Genomic DNA, 20987 nt, shown 5'->3' on the forward strand with positions numbered 1-20987 from the left:
TTAATTTTGAGACAGAGACAGAGCGTGAGCAGGGGAGGGGCAGAGAGAGAGGGAGACACAGAATCCGAAACAGGCTCCAGGCTGTGAGCTGTCAGCACAGAGCCCGACACGGGGCTCAAACCCACAAACCATGAGATCATAACCTGAGCCGAAGTCAGACGCTTAACTGACTGAGCCACACAGGTGCCCCTAACTCTTACCAGCCTTGTGGCTGTGAAAATGTAAGTTGCAGAGCATTTGATGATAAAAATTTAGTTCTACATTTGCCGACATAAATAGGAGGATCATTGCATTCTCATCTAATGCTTAGAGTCATAATATTTTAAGTGTTTTTTTTTATTTTATTATATTTTTGTTCTTCATTTAAACTGAAACGTGAAAAGATGCTGTTATATGACGAGTTAGGAGTTCTACACCACGTGAATGGGTGAGGCATTGCCTGCTTTTATATTTATAGAGAAAGCCACGGGGTTTATTTTTCAAAACTCCGGAGGCCATGTTATATGAGCCCATGACTCCCTAACACAGGAGAGGGAGCTCTAAAGGCCAAAGTAAATCCTGTGTAAGTGGGTGAAAATCAGAGTGTGTTAGAGATCGCATAGCCAGCCTGTATGTCTTCCTAAAATCTGTTGGAGGGCCTAGTGTACGTTGTAGAGAAGCGGTTTCCAACTTCTCAGTCTTGAAGATAATTAAATTTGTAAATCGATGTACAGATTAATTGGAAGTGTTGGCTTAAACCAAAGTCATTAGGAAAAGAGTACTGTTATGTCTCCAAGGCAGTCTGCTTGGAAATCTTGGGTGCATGAGCTTGCATTTTAGTCTGGAGAGGGGGGGAAGAATAGAAAAGGGAGATTGTACATTGTCTGGTCTTGGGACGCTCACCGTCACAGCGAGAAGCAGCAGTGGTTTGCTGTTACTAGATTGGGCACTTTTAGGAAGACTTCCTCCTGGACAGGCAGAGAGAGATGTGTAAGCAAATACAGTGGCAAGTGCACAGAGTTTGAGAGAGGACTCCGTGGCCACTTGGGAGGCACACAGATGGTTTTGGAGGTAACCCCGAGGACCAAGGACTGGACGCCTTTCCTGTCACGTCAGCATCTGCCTTTGACGTGCACTTGAAGGGCCCGGCAAGCCATTAATTAACCCAGAAGGGCGGCTAAGCACAGAAAGGACCCTTTCTGAATGCCTCACCCGGGGATGTTTTTTATTCCGTGAAGAGCAGCATTATGTTTCTACGAAGAGAGCCCCTCCTCTCTGTCCTCCCCACCCTGAAGCCTCATTTCCTTCTTAGAAGCGCGGAGTCTTTCTCATGCAGATTATTTCTGGAGACTCTGTGCCAGGTTTTAATTACATTTTAATGAATGTGAAAACAGTTCATGTGCATAGGAGAAAATTTGGAAAATACAAAAAGCGCACATAGGGAGATAAATCTAGCAAAATTCCACCCCCAGGACTAGATGTGAGACTCTTTTGGAGGGTTCTCTTCCATTTGTGTGTGTGGGCGCGTGCGTGCGCACGTGTGTATACAAAACAAAATTTATCATCGTGTGCATTTGAAACCTGCTTTTTTTGTATCTAACTCTGCATCATGGATGTTTTCCCCGGTCATGAAGTATTCTTTTTGGGACTTCACCTCATTCCCCTGGTTTATTCCCGTATTTAAATGGTAGTATTGTTGGTCGTAACTCTGGTAATAAAATAATAGTTGTTTGATTTGATGTATAGGTTTGGGCCATCTGAGTGCAAATAAGTAAATAACTGTGAGATGAGTGGAAAATCTTTTCTTTAGGTATCTTTTATTACTATGAAATAATATATACATATACTCACTGGTAAACGATGGTAAGTCTAGAAAGAAAGCGGTCAAGATGAAACCACTGTTCATGTTTTCATGTATTCCCCCCCCCCACCGTTTTCCATGTGTATATTTGCCTATAATTGGGGTCAAACCGTAAATGCCGTAATTCATTGAACCCTCTTGTCATTGAACAGCGAAGTATTTCAACAGCTACACGTTGGCTTAATTACAGTCACGTGGGAGAAAGAAGTAATGCAAAGTGATAAGACCAGTCTGTTTCATCTCCAAAATAAGCTGGTCCCCAAGCAGGTTTTAGAAAAGGATTGTATGTAAATGTTAATACGTGCATTAAAAACTTGGGGCACGTGGGTGGTGGGTCTGTCCGTGAAGCATCCGACTTTGGCTCAGGTCACGATTTCATGGTCCGTCAGTTCGAGCCCCATGTCAGGCTCGGTGCTGGCAGCTCAGAGCCTGGAGCCTGGTTCCGATTGTGCGTCTCCCTCTCTCTGCCCCTCTCCTGCTCGTGCTCTGTCTCTCTCCCTGAAAAATAAACAAACATGAAAAAAAAATTTTAACTAAAAAAAAATTTCCTCTTAAACTGACCACTGATTGTAAAATAAAAGTAAACCCAGTTCCCGTTTGAAGGGAGGAAGACGTCCTGGGGGAAGCAGTCAGCAAGTTAAGTCCCACTGCGTTGAAGCCAGGATGTCCACCACGAAGAAAGAGAAAGTGACTTTTGGATGATGAGGTCATTGCCAACAGATTTTCTGGTGGCTCTGGCTCTTGGTCCTTGGGCTGCAGAGAGACAGGTCCCAGAGACCTGAGTCTTTTCCAGATTACTTGAACCCAATGGATTCTTCCAGCATCCACGCCAACAGGCTAATAGGGACGAGAAATGACACAAAGGGAGAGAAAAAGGGCTGTTTTAAAAGGTTTTAAGAGACTATTTCATAATGGGGCAGATTGTTAACAGAGAAACTTTCCCCTGTAATGGTATCAGGTTAGGACCTGATTTCCTCCTTTAATGCCTGTGTGCTTTGCTCTCTATCTGGGGACAAGGCCAGCTCCCATATAGGTCCCCTGTGGTCATATCTTCCAGGTAATCAAGTGGCAGTTCCAACTTGATGTTTGGGGCGGCCCTCTCCCTGCTAAATAAAACGAAACCCTTAAACGATATTTCTCTTGCGGCTGAACTTTGAACTCATTTGGGAAGGGAGCCGTGGTGCATAGGAGTTTCTGCCACCTTGCAATCAAATCGCAAAATGAAGAAACTCGCCTTCGGTTTCTCGAAGGCTCTTCTGCCCAGATCGCTGCATGTGCTGGCATGCTTCCCTTCGCAGGCACCACAGACACGCCATGGGCCACACTCGGGTCTCCACCACCCCGCCTCCACCGCTCTGGTCTCCACCGCTCAGGTCTGCACCGCTCTGGTCTGGGAGCAGCTCAACCAGCGAGTGCTGGGGCCTTCCCCGTGCACCGAACAGCTCAGATCAGCCAGTTAAGGGGCCTCATGTCACAACTGGGTCAGCCAGCAAAGTAAACACAACTGCCCTAATTAAGGACCCCTCTGTTTAGGGGGTTATTTTTTGCTTTGTTTCTCCATGTGTTTGAGGCCAAGGAGCTGTCCCAGGGCCCCCAAAGCTTTCTTTTATTCTAGACCTGGAGCAGTTGGAGAGCATCCATGGGAGTTCTCAGAACTGGGGCTGAAACAGATGCTGTTCCTGAACCGGTGAGGTGTTGAAAGTTGCCTCGTGTTGGGGCGCCTGGGTGGTTCAGTCAGTTAAGCATCCGGCTTCGGCTCAGGTCATGATCTCACTGTTTGTGAGTTCAACCCCGCGTCGGGCTCTATGCTGACAGCTCAGAGCCTGGAGGCTGCTTCGGGTTCTGTGTCTCCTCCTCTCTCTGCCCCTCCCCTGCTTACACTCTTTCTCAAAAATAAATAAAAACATGAAAAATATTAAGAAAGAAAGAAAAAAAGAAAGAGAGAAAGAGGAAGGAAGGAAGGAAGAAAGGAGAAAGAAAGAAGAGAAAGGAAGGGAGGGAGGGAGGAAAGAAAGAGAGAGAGAAAGAAAGAAAAAGAATGAGAAAGAAAGAAAGAAAGAAAGAAAGAAAGAAAGAAAGAAAGAAAGAAAGAAAAAGAAAGAAGAAAGAAAAAAACAGTTGTCTTGTATCTCCAACGCATCCATGTTAGGAAAGGAATACACACCGTGAGGCCTCTGTGCATCATGCTTTCTTCGACGGGTTTTAGAAGTTCCGCTTGCAGGTTTGGAGATCACCGATTAACTGTTCCCAGGAGAGCAGCTCTGAGTCCATTTAGTGAGGGTGGGGTGTCCTGCCGATCCCTCCAGAAGGCCCGTTTTGGTCGCTCTTTGGGGATGCACACAGTCAGCTGGATGGGAGGACGAGCTACCACATTCTGGATCTCTGCTGTGCAGGAGGCCCTGCTCTGAGAATTTACAGAAAAGCGTTTAACCCTCGCAGCCTCTTCCAGGCATAGGGGCTATTGCTATCCTCAGTTTGGAGATGAGAAACGGACTCCTGTGACCTGGCCGCCAACCTGGAGCTAGAAAGCGATGGCATTATGATTAGAAATTGGAGTTTCTGGCTCTTAGCCACCAGGCCCCCTGAATCCTGCATGAATCCCATGCTTTGACCCTGACTTTATTGCAGCCAGCACAGACCTCATGCGCCTGCTAAAAGTGTTCTTCCAGAGTGGAGAGAGGACATAGGCCGGCTTCTACCCGACATAATAGACATCGATGGCGTTTCATAGACACCAGCTTATCACAGATGGCGGTCTTCCTGCGCTGGGTCTAGGGGAGCATTTGGTATATCATAAGAGGTCAAAATCGTTCTTGTATAGCAGCCCCCTCAGGCACGCGTGCGTGCGTGCATACACATGCGCGCGCGCGCGCACACACACACACACGGCTCCTGTGCAGCTTTTCTCTTCCTATTCCCATGTTTCTCCCCCAACCTCATCTTCATCAGCAGGAATTGTGTTTCCCCTCTGCCAGACCTTCCCTTCTCAGGAGTTGGAGGCTGTCCATAATACTTTCGGGGGCTTAACTATTGGAGCCCTTCGTTGTTTGCGTAGATGTCTTACTAAATAGCTTAAAGACAGGTTGTGTGTGAATTTGTTTAATCCCTAGTATTTCTAAACACCATACCTTGAATATGGTAGACACCCAGAACTTTGTTCTATCACCCCCTCTTACACCATCTCCTTACACACAGAAAATGCCGGGCAGACCATTTGTGCGCGTTGTTATTTGCAGCGGGATTTCGGTAAGTTCCGGTATAGGATCCAGTCATGCTTGGGTGACGTGAGCTGCTGCTTTGCAGTGTGAAGGCTTCCCGGCCTCTTCGCAGACCTTTCTTTCCCAGGAGGAGCACGTAGGAAACAACACACAGTGCTGACAGTTGAATAAAGTGCACAGCAAGCGTTAGGGCTGAGATGTGATTCGCGATGTCACAAGGCCTCCGGAGACCGTTCAGCCCCACCCCACCCCCGTGTGAAATGTGCCTTTACCTGTGTTCTCGCTTCAGATATCTGAGTGTTTGATGGAGGGAGCCAGGGCGAGGTGAAGTCGGGGGGTTCGTTCATTGTGGGATTGTTATTTCGGCAGAAGTACGAGTGGCGGGAAAGGCCTTGAAAACTGGCACACGTGGGCCACGCTGAATTGGCCCGGTGAGTGTGGAGCCCACAGCCTCCTCTGAGGGGCATGAGCATCCACGTGTATCTGTCCTTCTGGAAAGTGGATGCGACGGGCTCACGAGGACCCACGAGAAATGACCTGTGGCCCCGGTGTGCTTTTTCTTCCCCTTAAAATCAAACTGGTGGTTTCAGACGGTTCCACTTTTGTGACCTTGAAGCATGTACGTTAAAAAGATGGAGGAGTCCAGCTCACAAAGACAAACAGTGGACAGAAGAGTGGGTGCCAGGGACCAGGGGGAGGGGGAAATGTGGAGTGAGTGTTCAGTGGGGACAGAGTTCCGGTGTGGGAAGATGAGAAAGTTCTGGAGATGGATGGGGGGATGGTTGCTCAACAGCGTGAACGTTCTCAGTGACAGTGAATTGTACATCGGAAGGTTATGATAGTAAATTATATGTGATGTATATTTTACCACATTAAAAACAGAAGAGCAAGAAATAGAGCTGAACCATTCATGTAAATTGAATCTCTGTCGTCTGATACAGAGAACTCAGGCCGTCCTGTCCTTGAGTAGAAATTGTGGAAATGTAGAGCAGCTCATGTTAAGGAGTTCACAGCCTTGCCTTACAAATCTTTTCCATCCGCAAGAGCCATTTCACGTTTAAGCGAAGGCAGGAATGGGGGACTTGAGAAATGGTATCACTACCATTGAAACTCCTACTGCCTAAGCCATTGCTTATGACTGAGTTTCGTAAAGAACAGGACAAGGGCTCCTTCCTTCCGTCTTCACTTATGGATAGCCGCAGAAAATGGCACCTGGGAAGGCGGGTGACAGGAGACGCAGAATGTCCTTGCTGACACTGAAATCAGAAGTGTTGCGTTGGCGGGGGCATCTGGGTGACCCAGTTGGTTGAGCGTCCGACTTTGGCTCAGGTCATGTTGTCGCGGTTCGCGGGTTCGAGCCCCGCGTTAGGCTCTGTGCTGACAGCTCGGGGCCTGGAGCCTGCTTCGGATTCTGTGTCTCCCTCTCTCTCTGCTCCTCCCCCACTCACACTGTGTCTCTCTTTCTCTCTCAAAAATAAATAAACATTTTTAAAAAATAGAAAAAAAGGAAGAAGCGTTGTGTTGGGAATGCATCCTTGTGTTCAGAGCTGGTGAACTTGAATACCTCTAGTACCTGAGCACTTTTCTATATGAAATTGTACAGCAAAACTCGGGGAGCGGGGGGAGATCCATCATTTTATTCTAACATCCATCTGTGAGATTTAGATCTTGTCTTGGAGAACAGAGGATAGTAAGTTCTTTCCCACCCTTAATGAGTGGAAGTTGGTGAGGTTGGTCTAAAACAGTAACTTTTGGCCAATGAATCTCAGCCATTTGCCCCGTGGAGTCAAAAAAAAGTGAAGTGAACCCTTCAAAACAACCCCCACTGCCTTCACATTCATTGCTTGGAGGGGTGGCAAACTAAGCACCCAGTTAATTGTTGGTTTCTCTTGATTTCAGTGTAATCAGACCCGTTGACGAGTTGAAGTGGACCGAATATTGCTGCTAGGTTTATGGTCAGTTCGGAGAGTGTTCTCATGTTTGTATTGAATAGTCTAAGAATATATATGTACATTTTACTGGTTACTGTAAATTCTTTTTTTTTCATTAGGTTTTAAAAGAAACATTTAATAGGGGCACCTGGGTGGCTCAGTTGGTTAAGTGTCTGACTTCAGCCTAGGTCATGATCTCGCTGTTCCTGAGTTTGAGCCCTGCATCAGGCTCTGTGCCGACAGCTCAGAGCCTGCTTCAGATTCTGTGTGTGTGTCTCTCTCTCTCTCTCTGCCCCTCCCGCATTTGCACTCTGTCTCTCTTTCTCAAAAATAAACATTAAAAAAAAAATAAAGGAACAGTCATTTAATTTTTATACATTTATGTGTGTGTGTGTGTGTGTATATATATATATATATATATAGAGAGAGAGAGAGAGAGAGAGAGAGGGAGATAGAAAGAAAGAGGGCCTGTGTGAGCAAGGGAGGGACAGAGGGAATCCCAAGCAGGCTCCACACCATCAGCACAGAGCCCACCACAGGGCTCGAACTCACAAACCGTGCGATCGTGACCTGAGCTGAAACCAAGAGTCGGCTGCTCAGCTGATGGAGCCACCCAGGCAGGCGCCCCGAAGAAACAATCATTGAAAAGCTAGTTAGGTGTTCGGCTGTGTGTAGGGTAATTGATCCAGCTACTAGGATTTGTTTTTCTTTTGTTTTGCTTTTTTTAGAGAGAGAACAGGAGAGGGGCCGAGGGAGAGAGAATCTTGAGCAGGCCCCACATTCAGCGCAGAGCCCGACGTAAGGCTCAGTCCCGCAACCATGAGACCATAACCTGAACCGCAGTCAAGAGTTGGATGCTTAACTAACTGAGCCACCCAGCCGCCCCCAATTACTAGGGTTTTTGGGGTTGTTTTTTGTTTTTTGTTTTTTTTTAATTAAACTATATAGCTCAGGTAGAGCAGTTGGGGGGACATAGGGCAAGTCTCGTTGACCAAGTGACATTTCACCTGGTTCTCTTGCAGGCCACGGCTGGTTTCTGTTTTCTTTTCTCTGCTGCTTACAAGTCAAAAAGCCTTTAAAAAGTTAGCACTGTGTTGGGAAAGCCTTATCCTGACTTACAAACTTAGAAAAATTGGTCCATGATAGGAAAGCTGAGGATGGTGCATAAAGAGAAAGAGGAGCGGACTGACAAAAATTGTCCCCGGTCCCTGGTGTCTTACGGATGTCGTGTCCCCTGCTCCGCGGTCCTGTGTGGTCACATGTGCAGACACGTGTGTTTATCAGACACTTGGGGCTGGGGAACGAGAAGCAGCTTCTTGCAGGTGCGTCATCTCGAAACACTTTCTCCGTAGAAACCAAAAGAGATGTGACTGCTGAAGGAAGAACTCCGCGTTTCACTTTCTGATGAAAATACCGGTGATCTTGTGGGAAGATTGGATGCAGCCTGTTAGGAAAAGCCCAGCTCTTAGGCTGCGTTTTCAGCGATCTCTTGTGGGGGCTTGGCCGCGTCCTTAAGCGACACCTGTGAGCTAGCGGCACACTGCGTTCGACTCTGTCCGTGCGTTTTCGTTTTCATTGCAAACACAACGTGCTGGTTTTTCTTCTCCAGAAGTGTTCTCGACCAGCAGCACTTTTGCAGTTCAGACCATTTGGCAAAGTCTGGAGACGTTTTTGATCGTCAGAACCATGGCGGGTGGGAGCTGGTGCTGGCATATAGCGGGTGGAGGCCAGAGAGGACACTCAGCAGCCTCCGGTGCACAGCACAGCCCCATAACAGAATCCTCTGGCTCCTCATATCTAAAATGCTGACATTGAGAGCCTGATGATTAGATTTTGCTTCTTTCTTTTTTTTTGGGGGGGGGGGGGGAAGGGCAGAGAGAGAGAGAAAGAGAGCAAGAGAGAAAGAATGTTAAGCAGCCTCCACGCTGGGTGTGGATCCCCGATACAGGGCTCAAGACCTCACGCCTGTGGGATGGTGACCTGAGCCAAAATTGAGGCTTGGGCGCTCAACTAACCGAGCCACCCAGGCACCCCAGATTTTACTTATTTCTAAGCACCCAACGTGACAGAATAAACAACGACGTGACTCGGGGTGGTGTCTGAGTCATTTCACGCTGCTGTGGCAACATACAACAGATGGGGCAGCTTAAACGTCACGTTTATTTCTCGCAGCTCTGGGAGCTAGAAGTCTGAGATCCAGGCACTGGCAGATTTGGGATCGGGTGAGGACCCACTTCCTGTTTCCTCCATGACGTCTACCCATTGTGTCCTCACTTGGCTGAAGGATGAGAGCTCTCTGGGGGTCTCTAACATATAAGGGCGCTAATCCCATTCGTGGGGGCCCCACCCTCATGACCTAATCACCTGCCAATGGCCCCACCTTTGAGCACATAGTGAATTCATCATTGTAACTGACTCATTACTGCCCCGCTCAACGTCAGCTCAGCATCAGCAAAAGTCCGTTCAGGGTTAGCCTTGTGTGGGGCACGATTTTGTTATTGTTTACATTGTCTCCCCTCAGTAATGTTTTTGTTTCATTTGGTTATGCTCCGATCTCATAGTTTTTTTATTTAGCCTCTCATATTTTCCTAATGCTGTCTTACGAGTGAATTTCCCAGAATTCAAACAAATCTCAGGACAGATCTGTATTTCGGCTGTCAGATTTTCTCTTCAGTATATACAGAAGCACAGAATATCACCAAATTAACTAAACGTAAGCATTTTTAAAAATTAACTTTTTTATTCATTTTTGAGAGACAGAGACAGAGTGCAAGGTGGGGGTGGGCAGAGAGAGGAGATCCAGAATCTGAAGCAGGCTCTGGGCTCTGAGCTATCAGCACAGAGCCCGACGCCGGACTCGAACTCATGAACCACGGGATCACAAGCTGAGCCGAAATTGGACGCTCAGCCGACTAAGCCACCCAGGCGCCCCAACATAAGCATTTTTTGAGTGGCAAAATTCTGGTAACTACAGTGAGAATTGGAATAACCCAAGAGGCAGTCATGTTGCTTGTCTTCTGCTGCCTGTTGCCACGGGTGCAACAGCCAGAAACAACACATTGTTTATCCCGAGTCTAGGCACGCCTTTGCTGGGTCCTCTGCTCAGGGTCTCACAGGGCTGTGGACAACCTGGTGGCTGGGCTGCATCTGCGTTTGGAGCTTGCCTGTCCCTCCATCCCGCCCCCAAGTTTCCACCTGCCTTCCAGCTATCCGGAGGTCTCTGCCAGACCAATGCAGTGAGCTCTGTGACAACATACAAAAGTTGGAGTTCCTCTTTGTCCATGCGCCAGTGTCCCGAGATGTGGCTTCTTCATAGAAATGATGTCAAGTGGACGTGCACCCTTTACTCCTCATTCACGATTGGTTTCCTTCTCCGTGCTACGGACGGGCCCATACGCAGAGCGACTATCAGCTTATCGCTTAAACTCGGCAAGTGAAGGGTATTTTGATTAATCATTTTTCTAGAACAACAGGTATGATCCAGTCAATGTGGTTACCTGCCCTAGGGGTGTTGACATGACTTCTAGTCTGCTCAGGCATCTTCTGTGTCTCTGGAAAAGCGTGTAGTGTTCTATCTGACCACGTCCATCAGAATGCACCTCAGGAACACAGTCTTGCTCATTACCAAGTACGTTGTCATGTACGTAGCACACACGTGATTTTTATTGAATAAAAAGTTGGGCTTCGTGGGGCGTCTGGGGGGCTCAGTGGGTCTGACTCTTGGTTTCAGCTCAGGTCATGATCTCACAGTCCGTTGTGACACTGAGCCCCAAGTCGGGCTCTGTGCTGACAGCACGGAATCTGCTTGGGCTTCTCGCTCGCTCGCTCTCAGTCTCTGCCCCTTCCTGTGTGCACGCACTCTCTCTCTTCCTGTCTCTCTCACTCTCTCAAAATAAATAAGCATTAAAAAAATAAGTCAGGGGCGCCTGGGTGGCTTGGTCGGTTAAGTGTCCGACTTTGGCTCAGGTCATGATCTCACGGTCTGTGAGTTTGAGCCCCGCGTCGGGCTCTGTGCTGACAGCTCAGAGCCTGGAGCCTGTTTCAGATTCTGTGTCTGCCTCTCTCTGCCCCTCCCCTGTTCATGCTCTGTCTCTCTCTGTCTGTCTCAAAAATAAATGTTAAAAAAAAAAACTTTTTTTAAAAAGTCAGATTTTGTTTCCATTATGTGTTGCCCCTGAATTTGTCCTCATCAGTGTGGTTTGTGCCTGACCCTCCCAGCCTTGTAAAATACACCAACACTTTTTTCGTTTTTTTAATTTTTTGAAGCATTCGTCCTGGATGCGTTTATATTGATATATGTTATTGCAAAGTTATAATTACCTTCATGGTTATAACGTCACATCACGGGTGTTATTTCTTTAGTTGTCTCAGCGAGATGCAGTGACACAAATACAGGCAGTGTTTCAACACTCTCTCTCCACTTTCTCCTGTCGTCTAACAGAGGGCGGCTCCCACATCGTAAAGACCTCGTCTCCGCGAGGTGAGGCTAAGATGAGCATAACCAGCGACGAGGTGAACTTCCTGGTGTATCGCTACCTCCAGGAGTCAGGTAAGAGGCTTGGGTGTCTGTCAGCAGGGGAGTCCTCTTCAACATGCCACGTGCAAGTCTACCAACCGTTGGGCCGGAAAACCAGGCCGTAGGAAAAGAAGAGCAAACAAACGATGTTCTTATTAAGAGAGTTGAAAAAGAGAGGGCTCCGGGGCCGCCCCGTTCCCGGGATGGGGTGGGGAGCGCGTTCTGCTCTTCCCTTGATATTTCTGTCTGGATGAGATCAGATTGGAGTTAAGGTCAAGAGCAGTTGGGATGGACGTCGAGAGTGGGGTAGCGGAGGGAGCAGCGGCTCTTGGCTTCCTGCACGGTGAGGGCGTTTGTGGACTAGTCTGTCGTCACGATGTGTCTGTCTGTGAACCTCTCAGACTTGGAGCCAGTGATCTGTTGAGCCCCTGAACCACTCCCCCAAATGGACCGTTGTCAGTTTCCCAAAACGTAGGAGTAGTTCCGGTTTCTTCCAGCACTTCTGATTAGGACCAAGATGTTACTCGGCAGTAAGCAAAGACCGGGGCAGATACGTGTTCCCCGCGGACACAGTGGACCTTGTGAGTAGCGTCTGCTGTCCTCCGGGAGTGGGGGAGGGGCTGACAAGCACCCGAGGCCCGGGGTCTGGCCTGGCTTTGTCACAGGCCAGCCACAGTCCTCTGAGGAGCCCTGTGACGCCTCAGAGCGTGGATCCCCCCCATTCCTCGATGTCGCAGATGCCCCACACAGTGGAGCCTCACCACAGTGTCGTGGGCTGCTTGTGGGTGCTTTGTTTTGAATTCTCAAGAGTCTGAATTCTTCTTAAATTCACGTTATTAGGTTTTTAATGAATTTCTAAAATGAATATTGTCTTCCGAACTTTAAAATATTTCATTCGAGATGTACACGACGACGTTCGTGGAGGACATCCTACCCCTTCCGGTACGCGAGTTGGCGCCTGTGTGCGACACTCTGTCGTCCCCTCTCTCTCTTCAGTGGTAACTGCCCCTCCTGGTTTTTGCACTTGCCGTGTCTGCGATGGCTTCCTAAGCAGTGGGCGTACAGATGTATTAGTTTGCCCCGGCTGCTGTAACAAAGTACCACGGACCGGGGCGGCTTGAACAGAAATACGTTGTCTCACGTTTCTGGGGAACCAAAGTCCAAAATCAAGGTGTGGGCAGCCTTGGTTCCTTCTGAAGCCGCCGAGGGAGTCTGTTCCATGCCTGTCTCCCAGCTTCCGGTGGTTTGCTGGCCGTCTTTGCCTTTGTCGTCACACGGCCTCTCCCTGTGTGCCTCCACCCCTGTCCAAATTGGTCAGATTTCTCCTTTCTGTAAATCTTCCTTCCGAGATTCTCTCCTTTTGGAAACAGCCATCCTGGATTAGGGCCTCCCTGTAGTGCAATAAAAACCCATCTTAGCATAACATCTGCAGCGACCGTGTTTCCGGATAAGGTCACTTTCTGAGGTGGACCAGGGCTTAGGGCTAACTTAGGAATTTGGGGCGGGATCAATTCAGCCCCTAACTCTTGGTCTTGCACGTGTTTGAGCCTTTTACACTTGATATCCTATCGTTTATGTTCCACAACTTGGTCTTTCAAGACGGAAACCAGTTCCCGAGCCTCCACCTTCCAAAGACACACGGACAAGAGTGAGGGGCAAGCGGCATGTGAGCCCCTGGGTCCTGGCTCTTCCTCAGTCAGCCTGCAAGGTGTGGCATCCAGACCACGTGGCTCAGGCTCTGAGCCTTGAACAAGTTATTTACCCCCACGAGCGTCCCCTTCCCGTGCAAAAATGGTTAACCTGGGCCATAGTACTGGAGTTCACTGGACACGTGGCATCATAGAACAAACCCCTGTCCCCGTCCAAGCCTGGATATCTGTGCCTGGGGACCCCAACTAGCACTTTCCATGGAAGGTGCACACTCTTTCTCCATGTAGATTGGGTCACTTGGAGTAGCTGGTCCCAGGCCTAGTGTGACAGAAATTGATAAAACGTGTATGACCTCAGCCCTGGGGATTGGGGAAGTCACTAGTACTGATCTCCTAACCTTATTGTGGGGCACTGCTCACCTGAGCACAGGTGCTCTCCTGTGACACAGCAGATACACTCTCAGAGCCATGTGCTTCCCTGTCGACTTCCACCATTGAATTCTGAATTCGAGATGCCTTTCTTTGGTTTTTTTTTTTTTTTTAATTTTTAATGTATATTTCTTTTTGAGAGAGAGACAGAGCATGAGAAGGGGAGGGGCAGAGAAAAAGGAGACACAGAATCCGAAGCCGACTCCAGGCTCTGAGCTGTGAGCACAGAGCCCAACGTGGGGCTCGAACTCATGGACTGCGAGATCATGACCTGAGCCGAAGTCGGATGCTCAATCGACTGAGCCACCCAGGCGCCCCCAAGATGTCTGCCTTTCTTTTAAAACCCCTCTGCACGAAGATACAGTCAGAATATGTGGTAAAACCTTGAGCTGAACTTCAGCATGAATAAACAGTGTGGGAGAGATACCTAGGTGTAGCCTGGGGCTGGGGTTCTGAGTTGGCTGGTCCCTGGGGCCCGAGGCACTCCAGCAGGAGAGCTGCTGGCCTCTTTGCATAAACACAGAAACCATCCCTGCCCCAGAAAGGCCACACTTCCTTTTCGTGTGTGTGTTTACACGCGGCTCCTGTTTGTGGCTAAAGCTTCCGTAACCAGGCAACCGAGGAAGGGAGTTGGGGGACGGGATGGATAGGATATCACTGGGGTGGGTTTTATGTCACAACTGTGAACGCCTGTCCTCTCCGTCACAATCCTTACCGACCGTTGCACATGTCGCGTGGGTATTTAAGAAAGGCATGCTTGAGCTTCGTGACCACAGGGCCTGGACTTGACCCGAGTCCTCCCATAAGGACAAGTTCAAAAGCAGGGAGAGGAGAAATGCCACATTCAAGTGTTTCTTTTGGGGTCATTCTATATGTTCATTTCAAATCCTAAAGATTTGATGAAGCACGTATTGATTGAGGGCCCATCAAGTGCAGAGAGCACCTTCTCAACCTTCCAGTGTCTCCTTTCTAGCTGCAGAATCGGGGTTGGGGCGTTGGGGGTGCCTGGTGGTTCAGCCGGTCGAGCATCTGACTTTGGCTCAGGTCACGATCTCATGGTTTGTGGGTTCAAGCCCCACGTCGGGCTCTGTGCTGGCAGCGTAGAGCCTGCTTCAGATTCTCTGTCTCCTTCTCTCTCTGCCCCTCCCCTGCTCATGTTCTTTCTTTCTCAAGAGTAAATAAACATTAAAACGGGCGGGGGGGGGGGGGTTGGGGAGAAAACACACCCCTTGAGCATACGTCTCCTTCAGGCATCTCTGCTCTCCCCCACGTACCTCCGGCAACTCAAAAATAAGTCCTGTGTGAACATAGGTGACTCATTCCTCCACACCTACCCATCCAGCTTTCCCTGCCAGACGACTCCAGGAGGTTCTCTGTTTCCGAGAACCCCTCTCGTGCAGCAGGGTCCCATCCTTAGGCCTTGTGTGGAAGAAGGCGGGTGCAGGGGAGGGAGGGAGGAGGTGGTCAGTGGATGGCTTTACAGTGAGAGAGACAGCTAGTTCTCTGGTCTGTGTGCTCTTAGCCTCACTGCACAGGGACAGACCCACCAGGTTCCACCCCACCTTCATGGGTGCAGTGAGGGACAAGTTCCCAGAACCACAGTTGCTCCTAGTCCCGGCCACCTGAACCAAAGGGGAGAGCCCGCCTTCTCTGTGCTGAGCCAGTGGACAGCGTTCCTGGTCCTCCTGTCTCCAGCAGCTTCTGTCCTGGATCCTCTGTATCGGTGAGGACGCTGTGAATCCCCAAAGGAATATTTGTCTCCCCGATGGCAGGAAGGCAGTGTATTGAAGATGATCCCTTCCTTGTTGTGAGAATCCAGGTCACGTGACTTCAGACTTGGGAAAGAGTCCCCAAAATGGGCTTACCTCATTTGTCTGCCCACGAGCGGCAGAATTGAGATCCTCTTAGATCTTCCCTGGCCCTCGCCTGGAAGTGAGGAGGTAGATTCCAGACCCAGAGGACTATCCCACGACCGTCAAGGCAGACGGAGATGCCTTGTTACCGTTGTTAGTTGTCTGAAGCAGGGGCCTTGCCCAGAAAAGGACTCAATAGATACTCTTGGTTTGTGACATCTCACGGTAGTGGCTTCCGGGCTCCCTGAAGGACGAAAGTGCTGGTTGGTAAGCAAGGCTTTTATTTATTTACTTATTTTTAATTTTTCTTTTTAAATGTTTATTTCTGGAAGAGAGAGAGAATGTGAGCAGGGGCGGGGCAGAGAGAAGGAGACCGAGAATCCCCAACAGGCTCCTTGCTGTCAGTGAGCTGTGAGTGCAGAGCCCGACTCGGGGCTCGAACCTGTGAACCGCGAGATCGTGACGTGAGGCAAAAGCAAGACTGAGACGCTTCACCAAGTGAAGCGTACCACCAAGTGAAGCGTACCTCCTCAGTCAGGAGGGCTTTTAAGTTAAGCAGTGAGAAACGTGAATTGTCAGCCACAGCACCCAAGTGGACAAGGTAGCTTTTGCCTGAGTTACGGCATTCCCGCTTCGAGGGGTCAGACTCCGCCGGCCTCTGCCTCGTGGTGGTTAATCGTGCGGTCACTCTTGCTGTCTGGGCCATTGTTAGAGACACAGATGATGGCGGGGCGCCGTCCCACCCAGCCCTAGGCCCGCTTCACGCTCTGAGCCAGATGGAGGCAGGGAGCGAGCCCTGCGAGGGTCTCAGGCTGCCCAGGCTTCTGTGAGCAGCGTCTCCAGATCCTGGATGAATCTGGGCTTGTTTGCCCCTGCTTTTTTCTGAACCCAGTGTGGGAGGCTGGCATGTGTTCCGGCTCCGTGTGGAAAGTGGGAGAATTCAGTGAGTCCTTGTAAGCATAAGTGTTTCCTCTTTTGCTTCATTCCAAAGTCCAAATTGTAAAGAAAATATTTTCTCCGAGATGAAACCGGCTGAGCCACTCGACTGACTGAGCCACCCGGACGCCCCTGTTTTATTTTTTTAACGGAGGTATAGTTTTCATGCGCTAAAATTCACCCTTTCTAAAGTACAGGTTTGCACCTTTTGCCAAACGTTTCCGGTCACGTAAACAGCAGTACGATTGAGATCGGAGAAAAGTCCATCACCCCCAAAAAGTCCCCCGGGCCCCTTGGTAACCCAGCCGTCTCCCCACCACAGCCCCTGGCGAGCAGCGCTCTGTTTCCTGTGCACGTAGTTTTGCCTTTGTGAGAACGTCGTGTCGATGAAATGGTAGGGGGTGTAGCCTTCAGAGTCCGTGTAACACAAGGGAGATTCGGTCACGCTGTCGGATGCCCTGGTCGGTGGTTCTCTGTGGTGAGTAGTGTTCCGTTTTAAGACCACGTAGCCGTTGGCTTGTCCGTCTCTTGTTGAAGAACATTTGAGTCGTCCCCAGCTTTTCCCGACCACGGCTGAAACAACCAGAGACATCTGCATACAGTGTTTTCGTGTGAACGTAGGTTTTCGTCTCTCTGGGGTGAGAATCTAGGCGTGGGATTGCAGACCCCTTGCTAAGTGGAGGCTGAAGGTTATCAGGAGCCGCTGCTGCGTCCTCTTCCGTCTCGCTGGGCAGCAAAGCACTTGAGAAACGTCGGTCGTTGTACAGATTTGATTAGGGCTGCAGGGCTACCCGGAAACTCGGTAAACGGACATTAGCCCCGGCAGACATACGTGCAGGACACAGGTGAAGCTTCCTCTTTGGGTTTTAAAGTAGCCTTCTTGAACCTGCACGGGGTAACGGTTTTCGCCAGTGACTTTCACCCGGAACTGCTGAGTGAGAGAGCGTCACAGTGCACAACCTTCTCCTCCTTCAGCATCGTAACTTCACGCATAAAAATAGAAAAGTCTGCAGCCTGGCCAGCCGGCCGGTGGGTACGACTGGGCGTCTGGGCTGGGCGTGTGTCCATCTGTGCGTGCTTCCGGGCAGAGAGCGGCGTTCCTGCAGATGGGGCCCTGGGCAAGGCAGACACTGAAACGCTCCAGGTGTGGATTCAGGTATTTCCCCACCTCGAGTTTTGTGACCGTCATCAGAGAACGGGCAGACGCTTCACAAAACCAGTCGCCGACCGCGGTGGCGGTTCTGCTGCTGGAAGAGAAATGCAGGTGACACCGCGTTTTGTCCCTGCGGCTACGTTAGCAGGCCGTGCGGCCCCAAGGGCTGTCCTTGTAAACATTTCAGACAATGAAAGGAACTTATCATTACAGTAGGTGGTACAAGATGCATAGGTATCACAAATCACCAGGAAGATGAACTTCGTTCTTCATTCTGAAGCGTTTCAGATAGGATTGAAGACTCCTTATACACGGAACTTCTTTCCGGATTTGTCAGGATTTGTCATCGAGAGGCTGGTTTATTATACGTGTTTCTCGTCTCCGTTAACGTCACAATCCATGCAGACGGGAGCGTTGACGGTTTCCTGCAATGAAAGACTGCATCTTAGACGGGTTCTGTTTTCCTCAAGAGCCGTATCGGCACACGTGTTGACTAGCTACGTAGAATTAGGCGTGTTTCCTCTGACTTACGTAACATACGCACGGTTCTCTATTTGCATATCGTCCTTACATAGTTTAGGGCGTGTGTCAGCCAAGAAGGATAGGGAACTATTATGTACTCAGACTTTCAAGGTTGACAGTAGAACTCAGATGCCATTTCTCACTCATTTCATGGCGCTTCTAGGCCAAGACCGATGATAAAGATTCCCTGGCCAGGTGGCAGGCACCCTTTTGTGTCCCCCGCTGCCCGTCTATGATGTCAGTGTGGTTAGGACATAAGAGGAGAGCGAGTATCGCTTAGGTGGCATTTTCTCTCAACCGCGAGCCCCGGCACAAAGCTAAAGGTGGTTCTGTCCTAAACACACAGAAAAACTTCTACTTTCCAGAAAGATGATGGAGCCGTTTAAAAATCATGCGTGTGCACACAGCCACTTCCCGGGATCAGGTCAGGAAAGAAGCCTGTTTGGATAAGAGACAGCGCCAGGATTCCAATTTTATTAGAATCTTGTTTGGTTAAAGATAGTGAGCAGTTCATATTGAGTGTCATTTCTGTCCCCACTCAGCATCTCAGGTTTGTGAGCTTATAGCAGGAGGGGTGTTGGACAACGTCCTGGGAAGATGTGCTATCTTCCTGTAGAGATGAGCTCCTCCCTTTAGGGGTGCAGTAGTATGTTCTCTTTTTTTAATGTTTGTTTATTTTTGAGAGAGAGGGAGGGAGGGAGAGAATCCCAAGCCAGTTTTGTGCCATCAACGCAAAGCCCAATGCGGGGCTCAAACTCACAAACTGTGAGATCATGGTCTGAGCTGAAAGCAAGAGTCTGACGTTCAACCAGCTGAGCCACCCAGGCGCCCCAGAATGCTCTTTTAGAAAATCACTGTGGAAGCAACCCCCGTGTCCATGGACGGGGTGAACAGATAAACAGAATGTGCTGTGTGCACACTGTAGAATGTGACTCAGCCTGACCAAAGGGGGGTCATTCTGACTCCTGCTACAGAGTGGACGGACTTTGAGGCCATGATGGTGAGTGACATAAGCCAGACACAAGACTGATAACTGTGCTAATGGTCTGCTAACGTGAGGTATCTGAACCGTCAACGTCATAGAGACAGAAAGTAGGACACAGGTTATGGGGGGCCAAGAGGGCAGAGTGGGGACTTAGTGTTCCATGCGGACAGTCTGGGAAGATGACAGGGTTCTGGAGTTGTGCGCTCGGGGTGTTTGCAAGCAGTGTGAGAGTACTTAATGCCACTGACCTGTGCACTCAGAAATGGCAAAATCAGTACATTCTGTGTTACGTGTATCTTACCACAATTTTGTAATAAGTCACCATGTTATAGGTGAGAAGTTTCATGTATAGATTGTTTCAGAGTTTGGAATCTCAACAGAAAGTGAGGAAGCCACTTGAATTCCACACTGACGATACCACATTTAAGGGCCTTTTAAAGACTTTTTAAGTTTATTTATTATTGGAGAGCGAGAGAGACAGCGTGAGTGGGGGAGGGGCAGAGATAGAAGGAGATAGAGAATCCCAAGCAGGCTCCACGTCGCCAGCGCAGAGCCCGACGCAGGGCTTGAACTCACCGTGCGATCATGACCTGAGCCCAAACCGGGAGTCAGATGCTTAACCGACCGAGCCACCCAGGCACCCCCGAAGGGCTTTTTAATAGAACTCTACGGAGTTTGGAATGGGTCCTTGGCACACACAGTGTCATTTGTAAGCTAGATTGCTGTCCGACAAAACCCAGTTCGTTAAAAAACAGAAAATAGCAGCTGAGTTCGCAATAGCGGTATCCTGGAACGTCCCCAGATGTGCCCTGGCAGGCGGCTGGCTAAGCAGACTGTATGCAGCTGCCCACCTTGGGGGCTCTCTCGGCAATGAGGAGGGATGTGCTGTGGGTACGTGCCACAGCCCGGATGCCTCACCAGGGAGATGTGCTGGCTCATACAAGCCAGTATCGGAACACCGCATTCTGGATGGTTCTACTTACCGAACTTAAAATGACAAGTCTGTAGACGTAGCAAAAAGGGTAGTTTGGGGGAGTTCTCTTGTGCTGATGGAGAAGCTCTGGGTCTTGACCGTGGCGGTTGTCGTGCATGTGGACACGTGTGGAGGTCAGGAGGTTTGCAGTCTAGTGACCAGGCAACAAGAAGTCGTGTTGGTTTTGAGATTGTAGTACATCAAGATAAGACGTCGCCACTGGGGAGAGGCAGGGTGACACGGAACACGGGATTCGACCATTTTTGCAGCTTTTCCTGACTCCACAGTATTTCCAAATTATCAACATCCAAAATAAACCAAAAACATCATTTTGCCCTTCCCATTATCTGCGGGTGTGTGTGTGTGTGTGTGTGTGTGTGTGAGAGAGAGAGAGGGCGGTCAATGATCGAGAGACAGCGAAGACGTGTTAATTAAATTGCGCAGGTCATTTGGCCACGCCGTGGACCCAGGCTTTGACGGGGACGTTCTTTCGTATGACGGATTCGGATAATGGCCATCGTCGTTTGAAACTGGGTAGCCCCACAAACCTTCCGAGTCTTCTGGGAACAGAATCCTGGAAAGTCATCTGAAGGGGAAGAGTAGTTGTCTCTTACACAGCTCAAATTGTTGCATCCTTGGGAATCAGCAAACTTGGGTGGGCATTGTATGACTTGCCTCCCTGGCTGGCTCGTCCTGGCTAATTGTCACGAGAGGCCGTTTGGCATCGGACCCGGCACCTCCCTGGCCTCCACTCACTGAGAGGCCGTTTGGCATCGGACCCAGCACCTCCCTGGCCTCCACTCACTAGGTGCCAACAACTCTCCCCACCCCTCTGTTGTCACAGCCAAAGAGAGAGAGAGACACAGAGCATATGCAGGGGAGGGGCAGAGAGAGGGAGACACAGAATCCAAAGCAGGCTCCAGGCCCCAAGCTATCGGCCCAGAGCCCAACGTGGGGCTCGAACCCACAAACTGTGAGCTCA

The 20987-nt window shown here is 49.6% G+C and overlaps 1 protein-coding gene across 4 annotated transcripts in view; it reads left to right on the plus strand.

The window, feature by feature from the left end:
• The window catches only part of TBL1X (transducin beta like 1 X-linked), a 233433-nt gene that overhangs the window by 167088 nt on the left and 45358 nt on the right, over positions 1–20987 (plus strand). For 3 of the 4 annotated variants that reach the window (XM_027050611.2, XM_053202052.1, XM_027050612.2), the window contains one exon: positions 11431–11538. In XM_027050611.2, coding sequence (XP_026906412.1) covers positions 11481–11538 — 58 coding nt within the window. In that variant the 5' untranslated portion in view covers positions 11431–11480. Of the gene's footprint in view, positions 1–6957; positions 7014–11430; positions 11539–20987 lie in introns of all 4 variants that reach the window. The other variant, XM_027050613.2, reaches the window with a different exon arrangement.

Source organism: Acinonyx jubatus, chromosome X, assembly GCF_027475565.1.
Source record: "Acinonyx jubatus isolate Ajub_Pintada_27869175 chromosome X, VMU_Ajub_asm_v1.0, whole genome shotgun sequence".
In the NCBI taxonomy this organism is placed as follows: Eukaryota; Metazoa; Chordata; class Mammalia; order Carnivora; family Felidae; genus Acinonyx; species Acinonyx jubatus.